The sequence below is a fragment of the Micropterus salmoides genome, unplaced genomic scaffold (assembly GCF_014851395.1).
Source record: "Micropterus salmoides isolate LMB-PRFRI ecotype aquatic unplaced genomic scaffold, ASM1485139v1 Ms_hic_scaffold_10, whole genome shotgun sequence".
NCBI lineage: Eukaryota > Metazoa > Chordata > Actinopteri > Centrarchiformes > Centrarchidae > Micropterus > Micropterus salmoides.
Genome location: NW_024040041.1, coordinates 9,865,292 through 9,883,578, shown reverse-complemented (window position 1 = coordinate 9,883,578; position 18,287 = coordinate 9,865,292). Strand labels below are relative to the sequence as shown.

Below are 18,287 nucleotides of genomic sequence, written 5' to 3'. Positions count from 1 at the left end.
AGTGACACTGTCTGATCTTGTTTGCTGGACGTGGCTGCCCACAGTTTTATTTAGGGGGTGCTGATGAGAGCCAAGGCCGGATTACCAACATGCCAAAGCAGTAAACTGGCCCAAACATCTAGAGCCCCACGTTTACTGTGAATCTAATCGTCACAGAATAGTCACACAGCAAGCCTGGAGCCCATAGAGGAGTAGTGGTTGTTCTCAGTGCAAAATAAGATGCAATGTGTATGTAATGCACAGAGAGTGGGAGAACAATAAGGCTGAAGACCTGCAAAATGGGATGCTACTTCTAAATGGCTTCAGCACTACTAGTAGTCATTTCACACAGCAGAGTAATCTAATTCAGTGTTAATATTAAAAGGTATAGCTGAACGCAGGTTTAACTGGCAATGTAGTGTGAAGTAAGTACTGTTGCTATGGATACCTGCCATTTGTACACTGATTTATCTTGGTGGTTGTCGGAAAGTATGCTTGAGATGTCCTGATAAGAAAGAAGTATTTTCAGCAGCTGCGGTATTAAAACACAGTACTCTCTCGGCTTTGTTGTGAATAGTTTCTACCCTCTTTGTGGGGTAGACACAGGCGACAATCTCTGTAAGTTCTTGTGTCATTGCAGTTTAATTATTCAAACCTATTTTGGTACTTTAAGCACCAAAACCCAAATAGGAATGTGCTCCAGTGTGTTACGGTTAAGTTACAGATTTTGGTCCAAAGCCCCTGTAGTCTATCCACTCATTAATTCTTTGGACTAAGAAATGGGTGATATTAAATCAAACCCTAACTCTTAGCCTACATTCTTTATCATGATTCACTTTCCCTTGTTTTGTCAGCAAAAAGGAAACATATGGCTTGCGTTTGCATTTAAAAGGATGCCGGTTAAGAAGCAAGTAAAGAAAACCATAAGACAGTTTGGAATTCAATTGGCATTTCCTTCGAGTTAAGTCTGTTATTATTCCTGGCAATTTTAATATCACTAAATATCGTATAATGTATATTATAGTTTTATTGCTGTACTTTTACTGTGTGAGTAGTGTCTTGTTGTTGTATTTAACCTGTGAAGCACCTTGGCCAACCTTGGTTGTTTTAAGTGTGCTATATAAATAAAATTGATATTGATTGATATTCAATAACATATTGCTTCTCTGCACCCCTGACCTGAAAGAGAAAACATATAAGTTACATTACAGTAGTTGTTGTCAATGGCATGCATTGGGGTCTCCTTTTGTTAAACATGAAGGCGTGACAAAGTGAATAAAAACCACGAAAATACTTATAATTATAATAATATAATAATACTGTAAAAAACAAGAAGTGTCTCTTTTCCTGTAATTGAAGGGGACATTCCTACCCACCAGCACCCACATCTAAGCCTCCCTGAGATGAAATATTTCAGTCAAGGTTGTTGTAACCTAATTCAATCCAGCCACACACTCATCGATTTTCACATCATGTCGTCCGTCATAAATAACCTGAGGCAAACCACTAGAATTTATTAGTTATGAAAGAAGGAATAATGAGATCTTTTTAAATACATATAAACACCATTTTCAGAGAGAGATGACAGTTTTCTCTCTGCTGAAAAGACAAAACACCCAAAACACATACAAACGCTTGTCTTTTTAAGCCATTTTAGTGCATTGGTGTAACTATTACCATCTGTCTTGAACAGTAATTGTTTAAGACTGGTTCCTCTTTATTCATCACCGTGGTGGTCTGTTGATTTGACAGAGTCCTTCCTGAGCATCCTACAGCACAGTGACCAACATTTGGTATTTTGATATTTTGTACTATAGCATGAGCTGGGAATGAATAATGCATTTTTGCATGTATGAGACAAATACAGGCTTTAAAACATTTTTTTTGGAGTGAGACAACAAACAAACAATTGTATCAAAGTGCCTAATGGTGACAATTCTGAGAAACATGGTATGGCGTAAATAGGTTTTAAGTATGAAAATGCTTATATGGTTGTTGGATCTAACCACTGGGTCTTCAGCTGAATATATTCTTGATGCAAGAGTAAACTGCTGTTCCTAGATTTTTTATTTATAGCTCAGCATTGGATTTCACCCACTGACAGCACCATCACATCACTAGATGGATGTATTGTACATGATCAGGACTGGTCTCCATGTGGTATTGGTGTAGCCACACAACTAAATCCTCCTTTACTGTAACTGAGCTCTTCATAATAATAAGGGTTGGCCTTATAATAAGGCTGCCTGTCATCGATGCCGAGGCTCAGGTGGCTGGTCACTTGTCTGCACCCTATGTCTGGGAACAGGCCTGCTCCACATCTGCGATGGTCTTTGGTACGTCAGAGGACAGAATCAGAGGGCCTCCCTTGTCTCGGATCACCACATCATCCTCAATCCTGATGCCCAGGCCGCGGAAACGCTCCGGCACTTGGTCATTGTCCTCACAGATATACAACCCTGTCACAACAGAAGCAAAACAGTGGAAAATGTATGAAAGCAGGAATAAAATGAAACAAAGGACAATATAGCATAGATAATGTGTAATGGAGGGCTGTTTCCATTCACCACAATAACTGGGAGGGATGGTGAGAGTGTTTGTGCTGCAGTTTAGATTGTTGAAAACCGAAATCATCCAGGTGCTTGATTCACACAGCCACAGAGTAAGAAGATATTTAAAAGCCTAGTTTGTGTAAACCTGGTTCTATAGTGATGGCCATTCCTGGCTGTAGATGTTGTGAGCGGGACAGCTCAGGAGTGTCGTGGACGTCCATGCCCAGGTAATGGCCAACATGGTGAGGACAGTACCGCCGTGCAGCCTGGAATAAGCATAAAAAAATGTAAGCTTTGAGCAGTTATAAAGAAGTTTGCCATTATCTACCAGCAGTACTGATAGTCAGCCAATTCAGAAGCCAACAAGGCAGAGGAAGGGGCCTTTCTCAGAGTTAAAAAATATGTAAAGTTTCTGATTCTTTGACTTGACAAAGAATAACAGATCCCTGCCAAAAAAAACAACAACAAAAAAAACATACTTCATAGCCCCACAGTCTTTTGGTTTTTAGAGAGATTCAGATTTAGTCAGGCTCATATTGTGTTACATGGAGGCTGTAATTTGGTCATTTCATCATTTACATTAGCCCCCCCTGACATGGTAAGGGTGATCAGGTCTCCTGATCTGGTGTGGTTGATTGATTTTCAACAGCAGGGTGAGACTTTCATTTACATTAGAAATATTAAAATAAAAAATTCCCATATGGGATAAATCACATGAAAAATCGGCCAGCTAGAATCCACTCTACTTCCACTTCTGTCATTGTTACCTTTAGTACATCCGCATCACTGGTACTGGCCTTCACGATGCCTAGCTGCCTGAGCTGTCGTCCCAACAGAGCCAGCATGGTACTGTAGATATGATCCAGGCTGACGCCCGGGGAACACAGAGACAAACAGGAATGCTGGACTTCCAGGACGGCCTCGTACAGCTCAGCCTGCGCAGGGCTGAATCTGGCAGGAAGGAGGTGGGGACAGCAAACAGTTACATTCAATATAAAAAGGTTTTTTAAAACAAATCATGTATAAAGCTAACAAGATGCATTACACCAAGATAACTGAATAAGAGGAAAAACAAGAGAAAAATATCTGAATAACGTGTTTAAGAAACAAGAGTTGAGGACTACTGTAAAGGACAGATTTCAGTTGATGGTCTGCATTTAGAATACTGTCGCAGTGAGGATTTAAAAATGTGTAGAGCACATTGCAAGACTTTACATAAAAATGAAGTTTCTGCAGTGTAGTGTTGTGTCATGTCATCAGCACGGTAAAGTCATCTTCTGTTCAACTTACTGCTTAAGATTATTTAGTCAAACTTACTTTCCATTCACTGGCCACGTTCGAGTGATATCACTGACATAACCAAAGTATTCACAACCTCCATCAAGCAGCACCATTTCACCATCCTGAGAAAGGGGGGGATTAATAGTGAGTCATTTAAGCTACTCAATCATTACTTTATACATCGCCATGTTTTCAGAATGCTTAATGTGGATGTTCATTGTACCTATTTGACAGGACCGATCCTTTAGCACATTCCTTTACCTTGATAATCTGGTTGTTGTTTATGTAGTGTAGAGTATTGGCTCGATTTCCTCCAGCAACAACAGGGGGATAGGCCAGGAAGTTGGCGCCATGGATCCGGTTCTCAAAATCAAACTGAAATAAGATGTTACAGTATGTTTTTTAAAAAAAGGCTTTCATCCTTTAAAAGCAGCTGTAAGGAATATTCAGAGTTACCTGGTTTCCTGTACGTAAAACATACTGCAATGCGTTACTGCATATAAGGATTTGTTTCTGCTGAACACATGAATCGACTAATTGAAATCAATTAGTCAGTTATGTCCAGTCCTATGGATCAATGGCTCATAACTTCTGCATTGACTGAATAATCAATGGATGACACTTATGGTTGAAGTAATTACATTAAAGAGCCTGATCAGGTAAGAAATGAAGACTATAACAGGCCACACTTGATAGAAAGGCAGATAAGAGCCACACAGAGGTCCTCAAATATTTTCAGTTACCTTAGCATAGAGAACAGCTTCGTCCACGTCTCCTTGAGACAAAGCCATCGTCCTCCTAAAAGCCTGAAAGACAAGGATTGCTGAGTTGCAGTGTTGGACAGAGCGGTGAAGAGACACTTAACTAAGTCAATTGCATTATTACTAATTCTAGTACCAACCTGTGCTGTGATGTGACCTGCTTCTTGCATGAGCGCCACCTCTGCTGGGCTCTTAAGGGCCCTAAGAGAGTGTATGAGGGGCCTAAGAGACCATGGCATCGGCGCCGCCTCCAGCACGGGACACACATGAGCCTGGTGGAGCCGAGGGTGGGCAGGTTGAGAGCTATCGTACCACAGCTGAGTGCCTGAAAGAGGATCAGAGGAAAGACAAAACGGAAACAGTGAAGTTAAGGTCCTCATCAGTCAGAGGTTTATTAATATGAATACATATTGACTGCATGGAGGATGGCAAATTCGGATAGAAATGCTAAAAAAAAGAAATTTCACCCAGTGCGAGATTGAACTTCTTTTTTAACAACGGATGACCCAGGTACATAATTTGAAAAAAACAAAAACAAATAGTGTACCAAATGCATTCCATTTGTTTTTAAACACTTATTTACACAAACACTCCACTCAATTAGCGAGGATGCCAAGAAATATGACTTGTTTTATACGACAAGCTGTACATATATGATATTTACTTAAAAAGTAGTGCTATATATTTTTCCGTAACTTGTGTTTTTACAAGCAATGCATTACATCTACACGCTGGCGCACAGTGTGTGGGTAAGGCAGCTGGGCATAGGGCAACAAACATGTGGTAATAATATAAAACTATGCACTTGACTGACTGCGGCATCAAAAACAGCATCAGTTTACATGTAATTTGTCCTACTGTCCAACCCCATATTTATGATAATAAATTAAACTGTTTGCAACTATCAATTACAGACCAACTTAAATATTAAATCTTTTAGGCGTTCTTTTTCAAAAACAGATACAGACATGGACAAAATTGTTTGTACCCTTCCGTAAGAAGAAAAACCCACAATGGTCCCTGAAATACCTTGAAATTGACAAAAGTAATAAATAAAAATTTACTGAAAATGAATTAATGAAAATCAGACATTGCTTTTAAATTGTGGTTCAACAGAATAATAAAAAATAAAAAAAACTAATGAAAGTGGCCTGGACAAAAATAATGGTATCCTGAACTTAATATTTTGTTGCACAACCTTTTGAGGCAGTCACTGCACTCAAGCGATTTCTGTAACTCTCAATGAGACTTCTGCACTTGTAAACAAGTATTTTGTCCCACTCCTCATGAGCAAACTGCTCTAGCTGTTTCAGGTTCGAAGTGTGCCTTCTCCAGACTGCGTGTTTCAGCTCCTTCCACAGATGTTCAATAGGATTTAGTTCAGGGCTCATAGAAGGCCCCTTCAGAATAGTCCAATGTTTTGCTCTTAGACATTCTTGGGTGTTTTTAGCTGTGCGTGCGACTGAGACCAAGCTTCCTGATGCTGGGGAGCACATTTCGCTATATAATGCCTTGATAGTCTTGTAATTTCATTGTACACTGTACAGATTCAAGACACCCTGTGCCAGATGCAGCAAAGCAGCCCCAAAACATAACCGAGCCTCCTCCATGCTTCACACTAGGTAGGCTGTTCTTTTCTTTGTATGCTTCATTTTTGCATCTGCGAAACATAGAGCTGATATGACTTGCCAAACGGCTCCAGTTTTGTCACATCTGTCAAAAGGACATCCTCCCAGAAGCTTTGTGGCTTGTTAATATGCATTTTGGCAAATTCCAGTCTTGCTTTTTTATGATTTGCAGTGTCTTCCATTAAGTCCACTTTGGACCAAACAGCAGCGGAGACACACCATGATACAGCACAGTGACAAATTTTCAACCTTTAAATAGGCAGACTGACTTATAATAAGTTTGAAGACACCTGTGATGCTAATAGCAGGACACACCTTAGTCCCTATGGTCAAATTATTTCCAGGGGTACCATCATTTTTGTCAAGGCCAGTTTCATTAGTTTTTTTTTTTTTTTTTAAGATTCTGTTGAAATTCAAAAGCAGTGTCTGATTTTCATCAGTTAATTTTTATTTATTATTACTGAATCTACAGCAGCTCTGCAGGCCTTTTTTGGGAGCACAGACTGGAGTATTTTCATAGAGGTCGCCACTCACGAGAGCTACATCAACCTTGATGAATATATATCATCAGTGATCATATCATCATATATCAGCAAATGTGTTGATCAATCAGAAGGCCTGGATGACTGGAGAGGTGGGGGCTCTATCCAGAGCCAAAAAAGATGCTTTTCAGTTGGGTGATGAAGAAGCTTACAGCATTGCCAGAGCGAGACTCAAAGCTGGCATCAAGGAGGCGAAGTGGAGAAACCAGCAGAGACTGGAGAGAGACCTCAACACCAAAGACATGTGGCAGGCCATCAAAAACATTGTGTGTGAGGCCACATTACCAGATGAGCTAAACGCCTTTTATGTTCGCTTTGATCTTCTCAACACGGAGTCAGCTGTAAAGTCTATTCCACCTCCAGAGCACTGGCCACTGTCAGTATCCACAGCAGATGTGAGGAGAGTCCTGCTGAGAGTGAATGTGAGTAAATCAGCTGGACCTGATAACATCCCTGGCCGCGTACTAAAAACCTGTGCCAATCAGCTAGTTGATGTTATTACTGACATTTTCAACATCTCACTGTCTCAGGAGAGGGTTCCCACCTGCTTCAAGACAGCCACCATTGTTCCTGTACCTAACAAGTCTGCAGTGTCTATCCTGAACGACTACCGCCCTGTAGGTCTCACCCCCATTCTGATGAAGTGCTCTGAGAAACTGGTTCTTCAAAACATATAGAACAACATCCCAGCCAGCATGGACCCTCACCAGTTTGCTTTCAGAACCAGCAGATCCACAGAGGATGCCATCTTCACTGCCCTACATCAGAATGCTGTTTGTGGATTTCAGCTCAGCATTCAACACAATCTCCCCCCCCCCGAAACTGATCAGCAAACTCAGCACTCTGAGTTTAAATGCAACACTCTGCAATTGGATATTGGACTTCCTCACAAACAGACCCCAGTCAGTTCAGATTGGACGGACTCACCTCCTCCACTCTAGTGATCAAAACCGGAGCCCCCAGGGCTGTGTGCTCTGCCCTCTCCTGTTCACGCTATACACCCACGACTGCATCCCCCCACATGAAGAGAACTCTGTTGTGAAGTTTGCGGATGACACCACCATCATCTGCCGGATTTCAAACAACGATGAGACTTCATATTGGGAGGAAACTGATAATCTTGCAGACTGGTGCACAGAGAACAACCAACTGCTCAACGTCAGCAAAACCAAGGAACTGATCATTGATTTTTAGGAAGAAGGAGATAAAGACACACACTCCTCAGTGGCGCTGAGGTGGAGCAGGTGAACAGTTTCAGGTTCCTGGGAATTTCTTGAGGAAGTTTAAGAAGGCCAAATTCCCACACCAAGTTCTTCAGATTTTACAGAGGAGCAACAGAAAGCATCCTGACTGGAAACATCACAAACTGGCATGGGATGTGCACGGCTCAGGACCGGAGGGCTCTGCAGCGGGTGATTAAAACTACCCAGAAGATCATCCGTACCCATCTCCCAAGCATCAGTGATATCGGTGAGGTGAGGTGCCCACGCAGAGCCCAAAGGATACTAAAGGACAGTACCCACCCAGCCACAGCCTGTTCACCCTGCTGCCTTCTGGGAAGAGATATACAGCCCCAAAAGTATTGGAACAGTAAGGCAAATTCCTTTGTTTTTGTTGTTCACTCAAGACATTTGGGTTTAAGATCAAAAGATGAGACAAGAGTTCAGAATTTCAGCTCTCATTTCCTGGTATTCACATCTAGATGTGTTAAACAACTCAGGACCTACACCCTTTGTTTGAACCCACCCATTTTTCAAGTGAGCAAAACTATTGGAACACGTGACTGACAGATGTTTCTTGTTGCCCAGATGTTGCCTTTTAGGTTGATTGTCCAAACATTAAATAGCTCTGCATGACTAATCTAAGTTTTTATCCTTGGTTCAAACCTATAAAGACTGCATTTCCTCTTCTCGGGGAACAAGGGTTACATGGTCCCCTTCGAGGGAACTCGAACTGCGTCAGTGACTACACTATGGGAACGAGAATACCCACTTAGGCCGCGCCGAAACCCCGCCTGCCCCCAGCATGCAGCACCTGACAGCACGACTAGGAGGAGAGCGCACGGGTGCCGGGTGCAGAAGGAAGGTCCAGACTGTAGAACCGGATGAAGGTGTGAGGGGTGGCCCAGCCAGCCGCATCACAAAAATCCTGGAGCGACGCCCCTGCGAGGAGGGCCCTAGAAGTCGCCATGCCTTGAGTAGAGTGCGCACTTACGGCCATAGGTGAAGGTAACCCGCACACCTGATAGGCCAGGGAAATAGTCTGAACAATCCAGTTGCTGATTGTGTGTTTGGAAGCGGGGAGTCCAGCCTTGGGGGACCCAAAACACACCAGCAACTGGTCTGCTTTCCTCCACCGGGAGGACCTCAGAGTGTAAATACTCAGTGCTCTGACCGGGTAGAGCAGATGAAGTCTCCCGTCCTCCGCCGTCACATGAGGTGGGGGATGAAACGCCTGCAGCACCGTGGACCCTGCCAACCTGGATGGGACCTTAGGGACATAGCCCGGACAGGAGTGCAGGATGGCTCTGACCCTCCCCGGGGCAAACTCCAGGCATTGTGGAGACACCGAAAGTGCCTGGAGATCCCCCACTCTCCTCAAAGAGGTGATAGTAAGGAGAAAGGACATCTTAAGGGTCAGGTGCTTGGCCTCAGCCGACTCCAGGGGTTCGAAAGGGGCCTCAGCCAGCGCTTCGAGAACCACCGCCAGGTCCCAGGTGGGAAGCCTGGAACGAGTCACGGTTCTCATCCTCCGGGCTCCACGGAGGAAGCGCACGACCAGTGGAAGCCTCCCCAGAGGCCCATCCCTCAGAGGGGTGTGGAATGCCGCCACGGCAGCCACATATACCTTCAGTGTGGATGGGGAAAGGCCAGCAGAGAAACGGTCCTGGAGGAACTCCAGTACCATAGTCACCGGGCAGGTAACTGGGTCCACCGATGCAACACATTCCACTTTAGGCTGTACATCCTTCTCGTGGATGGGGCTCTGGAGCTGAGCAGCGTCTCGACTGTTCCTGCCATGAGGCCCGCCTCCAGGAACTGGGCCCCCTCAGGGGCCAGACCCACAGTCTCCATAGGGCGGGGCAAGGGTGAAAGACCTGGCCCTGCGCCTGAGACAGCAGGTCCTTCCTCAGAGGGACCTGCCATGGCAGGACCTCTTCCCCCGGCCCCGGCGAGACTGAAGAACGGTCCTCAGATCCCTCGTCTCAGGGGGTTGTGGGTGAGAGCGCCACCTCGAAACCCGAGTATGCTGAGGGGGAGCACGAGAGGCGACACTCTGCCTCTGGGTCTGGTGGTAGGAGCTGGATGACGGCTGGGCCCTCTCACGTCCCTCCACAGCCGTCGCCATCCTGGCCCCCGAACGATGACGGAGATATTGCCGGAACGCCTCTCCTTGCGTCCTGGCATGCTGGAACCTGTTGACGACGGTGTCAACCGCCTCGCCAAACAGGCCAGAAGTCGCGATCGGTGCGTCGAGGAGAAAGGTCTTCTGCTTCTCCTGGATGCCCGACAGGTTGAGCCATAGGTGCCGTTCCGTGGCTACCAGTGCTGACATGGAGTGACCAATAGCGCGGGCCGTCTCCTTTGTGACTCTAAGCGGCGGAGCTCAGCAATATCCTCTTCAGAGGGGCCTGCTCCCGAGTCTATGTCCTTCAGCAGGTCGGCCTGGTATGCCTGCAAAACCGCCATTGTGTGCAGGCTTGCACCAGCCCGGCCCGCCGCCATGTAAGCTTTGCCCACCAAAGCAGATGTCATACGACATGGCTTGGTAGGTAGCGCCGGCTCTTTGAGGGATGATGCATGACCGGGCGAAAGATAGCTAGCCAAAGCATCCTCAACCCGGGGCATCATCCCATAGCCAAAACCCTTGACTCCCGCTACGTCGCTATAGACCCAGAGCGGGGGAGTAGTCAGACGAGCTGAGAAGGGCTTGTACCAGGACTTGCACAACTCATCATGCAAGTCTGGAAAAAACGGCAGAGAACGGCGCGGAGGCGGCGCACGGCGCTGCAGAAAGCGCTCATCCAGTTTGCTCGTAGCATGTGTCTCTGGTACATCCTGCGGCCAATCTAGCTGGAGCTTGCTCACTGCCCGCGTCACCACCTCTAGGAGTTCGTCATAGCTGGGCGCCGACTGATGACGCTCCGCTTTTCTCTCCCGGAAGTCTTCCTCCTCCATGATGCTAAGCACGTCCAGCTCCTCAGAGCCGGACAGCTGCAGCCTCTCCTGGCTCATACCTCGAGAGGGAGAAGCCGTGAAGCGGGCTCCCGAACGAGACCGAGGGGAGTCGGAGTCAGCAGACGAGACTCGGGAAGCCTCTGCAATCACGATGCCGTCAGAGATGTCACGCTGGGAGCCCCATGACGGAAGCCGCCGCGCCGCCTCAGCGACCGCCGGGCCCGATCCACGGGGAGAGCGCATCCTGCCGTCTTGGGAGAAGAGAGCCGCACGGGACCTCAGCACCCTCAGGGGCAGGGCCTCGCAATGGCCGCAAGCAGCCCCCTCGAGAGCTGCCTGGGCATGCGGCATCCCCAAACAGGATACACACAGGGCATGAGTGTTGCCCGCCGTGATGTAACGTGGGCACGGGAAAACACATCGCCTGAATTGCTCACCAGCCATCTCTCTGTCTGCCATCCTTCCAGGTAAGAGTTTGGATACTTGTAGTCTTTCTTAACATGCCAGAGTGCCTGCTGAATAGAAAAAAGCTAATGTGTCCTGTGTGCCGGTGTGCTTATATACGCCTCCAGTTACGCCGTCACACGCTACCGTTCTAGCAACACCAATAGGATTGGAGTAGTTTCATTCATGTTTCAGCCCTGCCACGCCCAGAAGCGTTCCCATAGTGTCGTCACCGACACAGTTCGAGTTCCCTCGAAGGGGAACCCCCAAAACATCAGTAAGTGACATCACCAACAACCTCCACAGTGCAGGGGTGAAGGTATCACAATCCACTGTTGGAAGAAGACTCAGAGAGCAGAAACATAGAGGCCACACCACAAGATGCAAACCACTCATCAGCAGGAAGAATCGGAAGGACAGATTAAAATTTGCACAGAAGTTCAGAGATGAGCCGCAAAAGTTCTGGAGCACAATCTATGGACTGATGAGACCGAGATTAATCTCTAGCAAAGTGATGGAAAGGCCGGAGTGTGGAGAAAGAAAGGAACTGCTTATGAAGCATACAAGCTCATCTGTGAAGCATGGTGGAGGTAATGTCATGGCTTGGGTGTGCATGGCTGCTTCTGGAACAGGCTCATTAATATTTATTGATGATGTAAATGATGATGGTAGCAGCAGAATGAATTCAGAAGTGGACAGAAACATTTTGTCTGCCAATTTACGGACAAATGCATTGAGGCTAATGGGGACGAAGTTTATCATGCAGCAGGACAATGACCCAAAGCACACAAAGGACTTCATCAGGGGAAAAAGTGGAAGGTTTTAGACTGACCAAGTCAATCACATGACCTTAACCCAATTGAGCATGCATTTCACCTGCTTAAGAGGAGACTGAAGGGAGAAACACCCCGAAACAAACAAGAACTGAAAGAAGCTGCGGTAAAAGCCTGGAATAGCATCACAATGAAGAATGCAACAGTTTGGTGATGTTGATGGGTCGCAGGCTTGAGCCAGTTATTGCAAGCAAGGGTTACGCCACAAAATATTAAATGTTATTTACTTTAAGATTATTTGTTCCATTACTTTTGCTCACCTAAGAGTGCTGTGGTCTAATACAAACGGTGGTATGTCCTAAGTTGTTTAACACATCTAGATGTGAATACCAGGAAATAAAAGCTGAAATTCTGAACTCTTGTCTCGTTCATACTCGTCTTTTGATCTTAAACCCAAATGTCTTCAGTGAACAACAAAAACAAAGAAATTTGCCTTACCGTTCCAAAACTTTTGGAGGGGACTGTAGAAGTTTCTGCTGCTGCACCACCAGACTGCAGAGCAGCTTTCCCCCCCATGTTATCAGACTCTTAAACTCTAATTCATCCTCAGCACTGCTCCAGTGATGATAGTTTATTTCTGTTCACCATTTTTCATAATCGATTCCATATTAATGTATATTGTCTGCTATGTAGCAAAAGAGAGTTAGAAAACTCAATTTCACTCTATAACTTGTTATATTGTGACAATAAACCTTCCTACATATCTTTTTTAAACTTTTGTCAGTTTCAAGTTATTTCAGGGACCACTGTGGATTTTAATTTTCTTCATTAACAGAGGTGTAAGAACAATTTTGACCACATCTGTATCTCTGTTTGCCTTTATTATCCTAAATCATGCCCTCCAGGGAATATCAAACAATATAAGATATCTCATGTTTTTTAAATTATCTTAAATGACGTTTTTTATTGCGCACTTCAGGGAATATCAATCAAACAGGTGTTTTGTTGTTTTTTTTTAGACAACAGTATCTATTTCAAACCATTTATCCTTCTGCCTTCTGAGTCCAGTTTATGTGTGTATGCACTGGTCAGAGTTTGTGCGGAGGACCACATATTCTTCCGTCAAGTTTTTTTTTTTTTTTTATAAATCCCAAAGTTTGCTCAGAATGTGGCATACGCATTTTTTGTGCGTACCCCATGTTTATAAATGAGGCCCCAGGACTGGAAAATCCATTTCGGCATCAATGCAAGTACATCAGAGTTTAGTGTAACGTAAGCAGTACTGGCCTGTGCTTTATTTGGGGGAGTTTACATTACAGCAACTTGTGCCAAAATTCTGTAAAGCAACATTACATTTGCAAAAATGTCTGTTATTTTTCCTACTTACATCTTTTTCTCTTGTAAAAGTTTCAAGGTATTTTTTCAGAGTTCCGAGACCAGAAGTTACAAATGGAACGCCCCGGATGTAGGAGTTCCTAGTCATCAACTCGGTCGAACTCAGAGGACCCGAGTTCAGAAAGCAAGATGGCTGTGAAGAGCATCGACTGTCAGTAAAGGCTGAGCACTTTTGTCTTTTTTGTGTCTAATCTGGTATGTTGTATACACACACAATACTGTCTTACCGTTGCCTATAGGCATGTTGCTAAAATCTTGTTATGTGTGAAATACTGTGTAATGTGTTGTTTATCAACTGGTGCTGCTGTTGATGTTGATAAAATATCTTGTTGTCTGACTTGTCATGTGCTTTGGCAAATAAAATGCATGAAACTTTGTTTCCTTGTTTGTTTTTTTTAACAGATATGATGTTGACCTGAATCCTGAGCTCCAACTTCAGGGGTCAGTCTTTAGCGTCAGTCGTAGCATTAGCTATACAGATAATGTATGTAGCCACAATGTATATACTCAAGCCCCTTCTACGGGGGTTCTCATTTTAAAACAAATACACTTGAAATCTTTAAAAGTGAGCTGGAGATGGACATTTTATCCACTCACAGAGTTTTAGCCTTGGCATTAGCTCACTTTCTACAGCTGATAAAATCTGGTAGAGACAGTCGTCATTTTAGCCGCCAAAATCCACAGCCATTGGCTAGAAATGAGAAGCTGGCTCTTGTTTACTTTCATGTAAAATGGAAGACCCATCATTTCAGAAATTACTGCAAATCACACGTCCTCTCACCTCTGAGGCTCTTGAGCACAACACCCAGTTCTTCTGTGCTATGAACTCTCTCAATGCCGGTCAAAGCAGCCGCCCCATCCTTCCCCGACCGGGGCCCGTCCCACAGCTCTCTCCCCCGGGTCTCTGCAGGGGACGAACAAGATGGCCTGGTCTGGTCGCCCTTTGCCATAAAGGACCAAAGCACTGTCAGGCTCAAGGATGCCACTGAGGTAGAGGAAATCCTGGGGAGCAATTGGCTCATGGTTAATTAGCAAAGCCTTGCTGAAAAACCAGTATCCAAATTCACAATAAATTACAAATCTAAGACTGCAAAGTAAGAGCATAGTCACAATTATGCCATACACTTTTGCCTCTTCACATTCCTTTCCATTGTGTAAAGATGAGGTCTTTAAAAACAGTTACTATTCAACAAGAACAATGATCTGAAGATAAAGAAATGCTACTTGAGTCCAAACATGTACCTGGTTCTGGTGGAAGGGATAAGGGATGTCATTGGTCATGTAACGGTCGGATGGGACAAAACAATGACCACATGGGTGCTAGAGGAGGCAGAGGGCCCCAGCCTGTCTGCCTGGGCCTCGATGAGTGAGGCTAGTCTGTGCCTGCGGAGCTCATATTCTGTCTGGCTTAAGCCTGGGGTCACCTCACCTGAGGAGAGAGAGTCAGATAGCGTTATACAACAGCTCATCTACACAGTGCATTACTATTTGTAGCCTTGAGTTGTCTGTGATCTACGGCAGCTTCTACTCCTAAAGTGTTGAGCTATGTGGCTTGAGTAGTTCCTGTACCACTACAGAGCATGAATCCTTACACCCTAAAGTAATATCAAGTATAGTGGCTGTTGCTGAATGTCTAAAGACCATAAACATTGCAGGTTTCCCTAAAAGTGTAAATGTACTGATCCAGCAATCCATAGGAAACAATACTCACCATGTTTGATGAGGTGGGATGAGTGAAGGGGCTAGGCTGGCCCAGGTACCGAGGAGGAACTGTCTTAGGTTTCACACCTCCTGGTTTCACAGAAATGTGTCTACATGGGCACCCGACACATGCTGCAGACAAAAATCAGATGGTAAAGACTCTTGCAATGCTGCATGAATCGTATGCATTGATTCTACAAGTCTCTGGAAGTCTACTGGAGGGACACCATTTTTACAAAAGATATTACCCTATTTGGTGATATTTGGTGTTTTGATGAAAGTGATGCGAAGCCCTGTCTAACATGGCGGTCCAAAATCTCCTGTATGTGTTCAATTTGGTTGACTTAAGGCTTATTTCAATATCCCTCTCAATGTAACTGTCAGACTCTACTTGTTGACACAATCTGATCATGTCCTGCATTGACATTGTCAGTCACCTGAGGGAGAGTTGCTCTCCTGTTTTTTCCTCACATATCGAGCCTATTTACTCATGTCTTTCTCATAGATCTAAATGCAGATGTCACTTTAGTCACTGAGCGTCCATTGAAACCAGTTAAGCAGTCGTTTGAACGTATCGGGACTCAAAAACTTGTGACTCTTGAGCTGAAATGCTCTTCCAAACACACACACAAAATTTTTACGAGAATGTCAGCCGCCCTCGATGTCACCAGCAAATATGAGCCATATGTTCTTTTTAAACAGTTCCTGGAACCAAATATTTAAGGTCTTCACATAAATCTGTGACAAAACAATAGACCAAACCCCATTTATGGCCATATTTGGTCTCTCTCTTCAACAAGTCACAGTGTTATTACATACCAGTCGAGTGCTAAAGTACTTGTTTTATTTATTTGCCCGACGATTAATCCTCATTTGATTCAGACAAAGGGCGATTGCTTTGCAGCTTACCCAGTCCATACACACGATTCAAGAACTCACAGGCAAGGCAACAGATCAACATTCATAGGTCAATACAAGGACACAACGAGCAGCAGTAAATCAAATAAAACATTGTTATTTTCCATATAAATAATGGAATAACAGTCATTTAAAATGACTACTTTCCGCCTGATAGCAAAGGAATTAAGGACTAAAAGTATGTAGTGATTTTTTCTCCTAAGGGGCACATTATTTACACAGAAACATGGTTGGCTGATTATTCCTTTTTGCTTTCTGGGACACTGGTTTCTCCCAGAAGGAGTACAAGTCTCTTTGCTGGGCTCCAATTATCTTGGACGAGACTTTCACAATACCATTTAGGCCATTCTTGTCTTTCACAGACAATCAATTAAACCCGTAAATAAATGAGAAAGTTAGAAGACTTTCAGGTATTGAGTGATAAAAAAATAAATTAAAAAAATCACATAAAATAGTATCACAGACACGAAAAAGAGTCAAGTTTCTGCATTAAGGGATTTCTATGGTGCCCACACCTGATAGCCGATCATTATACAATGGAACACGGAGGTCATGGTGTGTGTTCATATTGATAGAGGTGAAGTTTCCTTTTAAAAAGATTACTTTTACTAATAATATCATTTGATAGGTGCTTGTTCTGTCGTTGAAATGCATGAATAGGCTACATGTTGCACATACTACACTAAACATGGGAAGTCTGTAACTGTGCAACTGGTGACTTTGCAATTAAGGGTGAACCATTTTATTAATAAGAAATATAGCTAAACTCACTTAAGCTTTCACTTACTTAAAGTAAACCTACCAGATAAAGCAGTGTAAATACTCTATAACAAGTAAAATGTCTGTATTCAAAATCTTACTTAAGTAAACGTACAGAAGCATTATTAGCCAAATGTACTTAAAGTATCAAAGTAAAAGTTGCCTACTTGTTCTGTAGAAAAATAGCCCCTGTTATTTAAAATTATAATTAATGTAAAATTCTTTTCTATGACATTATCAGATTGTTAATACTGAATCATCCATCTTTAGGCAGCATGTTACTGTTGAGGCTGCTCTTAGTAAGCCTAGTTTTAACTACAGTATGTACATTTTGGTAGTTTAGTCCCAAACTAGGGGTCAGGCCCCTCCAAAGGGTCACAATATAAATTGGTGCGGTCGTGAGATAATTCACCCACTCATTCCTGAAACGTGACAGGATCCCAAACTAGACACTGCTTTACTGTACAAGGTCACAAGGCAAAAAGGTTAGAACCCACAGTTTTAATTTGTAACACTGCACTGTATTTTATCATGTCATATCATTATCATTGCCCTATGTATTTTATGTAAAATCTTATTCTGACAAACTAACCAGTAACTGTCGAATAAGTGTAGTGGAGTAAAGGCTCATATTTCCCTCTGAGATGAAGGGGAGCAGCTAGAAGCATGAACTAGCATGGAATGGAAATACTCAGCTAAAGTAGAAGTAATTTACTTAAGTAGGCTACTTGGCTACAATTCACAAAACATAACAACACCACTGGGCTCACCTCGACTCCAGTTAGACCGTGGCAGCAGCTTGACAGCAGACCGGATCATGGTGCCGGTTGAGGGCAACATTGTTGCTGCAACTGGAGGACCCGACCAGCTACAGCATGTCGCCCGGCTGCAGACACGAGGCTCAGTCAGTGAAACACAAAGCAGTCAACTACCTGGATACTTACGGAAACACAGAGCGATTTGTTGTTCTTACCAACGTTAAAATCTTCTCATGCGGCTGCAATATTTATTTTTGTTTGACAGTTACCCTGACTAGCTTGCTGCTCACTCACTCACTCACTCACTCAATACTACTACTTCTACTTCTTCTTCTACTTCTTCTTCTTCTTCTTCTTCTTCTTCTTTTTCGGCGGTTTGCATCCAGCTTATCGGTGCATTACTGCCCCCTTCTCAGAATCAGAATCAGAATCAGTTTTATTGTCAGGTTTACACATACGAGGAATTTGACTCAGGATTGTACATTGCTCACGATGTGCTTACTTATACAATAATAAAATAATAATATAATAATAATAAAATAAAATCAGACACAAACTACAGAGTAGACAACACTAACATACACACTATGAACAAAACAATATAGACATATTGACAAA

General features: G+C 43.9%; 1 protein-coding gene across 1 annotated transcript; it reads right to left on the bottom strand.

Moving 5' to 3' along the window:
• Window positions 1-1,457: 1,457 nt before the first annotated feature.
• xpnpep3 (X-prolyl aminopeptidase 3, mitochondrial) lies at window positions 1,458-18,022 on the bottom strand. Its single transcript, XM_038695215.1, is given in 15 exon segments — window positions 1,458-2,438; window positions 2,677-2,797; window positions 3,299-3,482; window positions 3,849-3,934; window positions 4,074-4,187; window positions 4,556-4,618; window positions 4,714-4,898; window positions 14,315-14,429; window positions 14,431-14,535; window positions 14,776-14,822; window positions 14,825-14,962; window positions 15,245-15,262; window positions 15,265-15,366; window positions 17,682-17,797; window positions 17,885-18,022. Coding segments are annotated over 14 exon segments (1,515 nt in total). The 5' UTR covers window positions 17,752-17,797; window positions 17,885-18,022; the 3' UTR covers window positions 1,458-2,271.
• Between the last annotated feature and the right edge of the window lie 265 nt (window positions 18,023-18,287).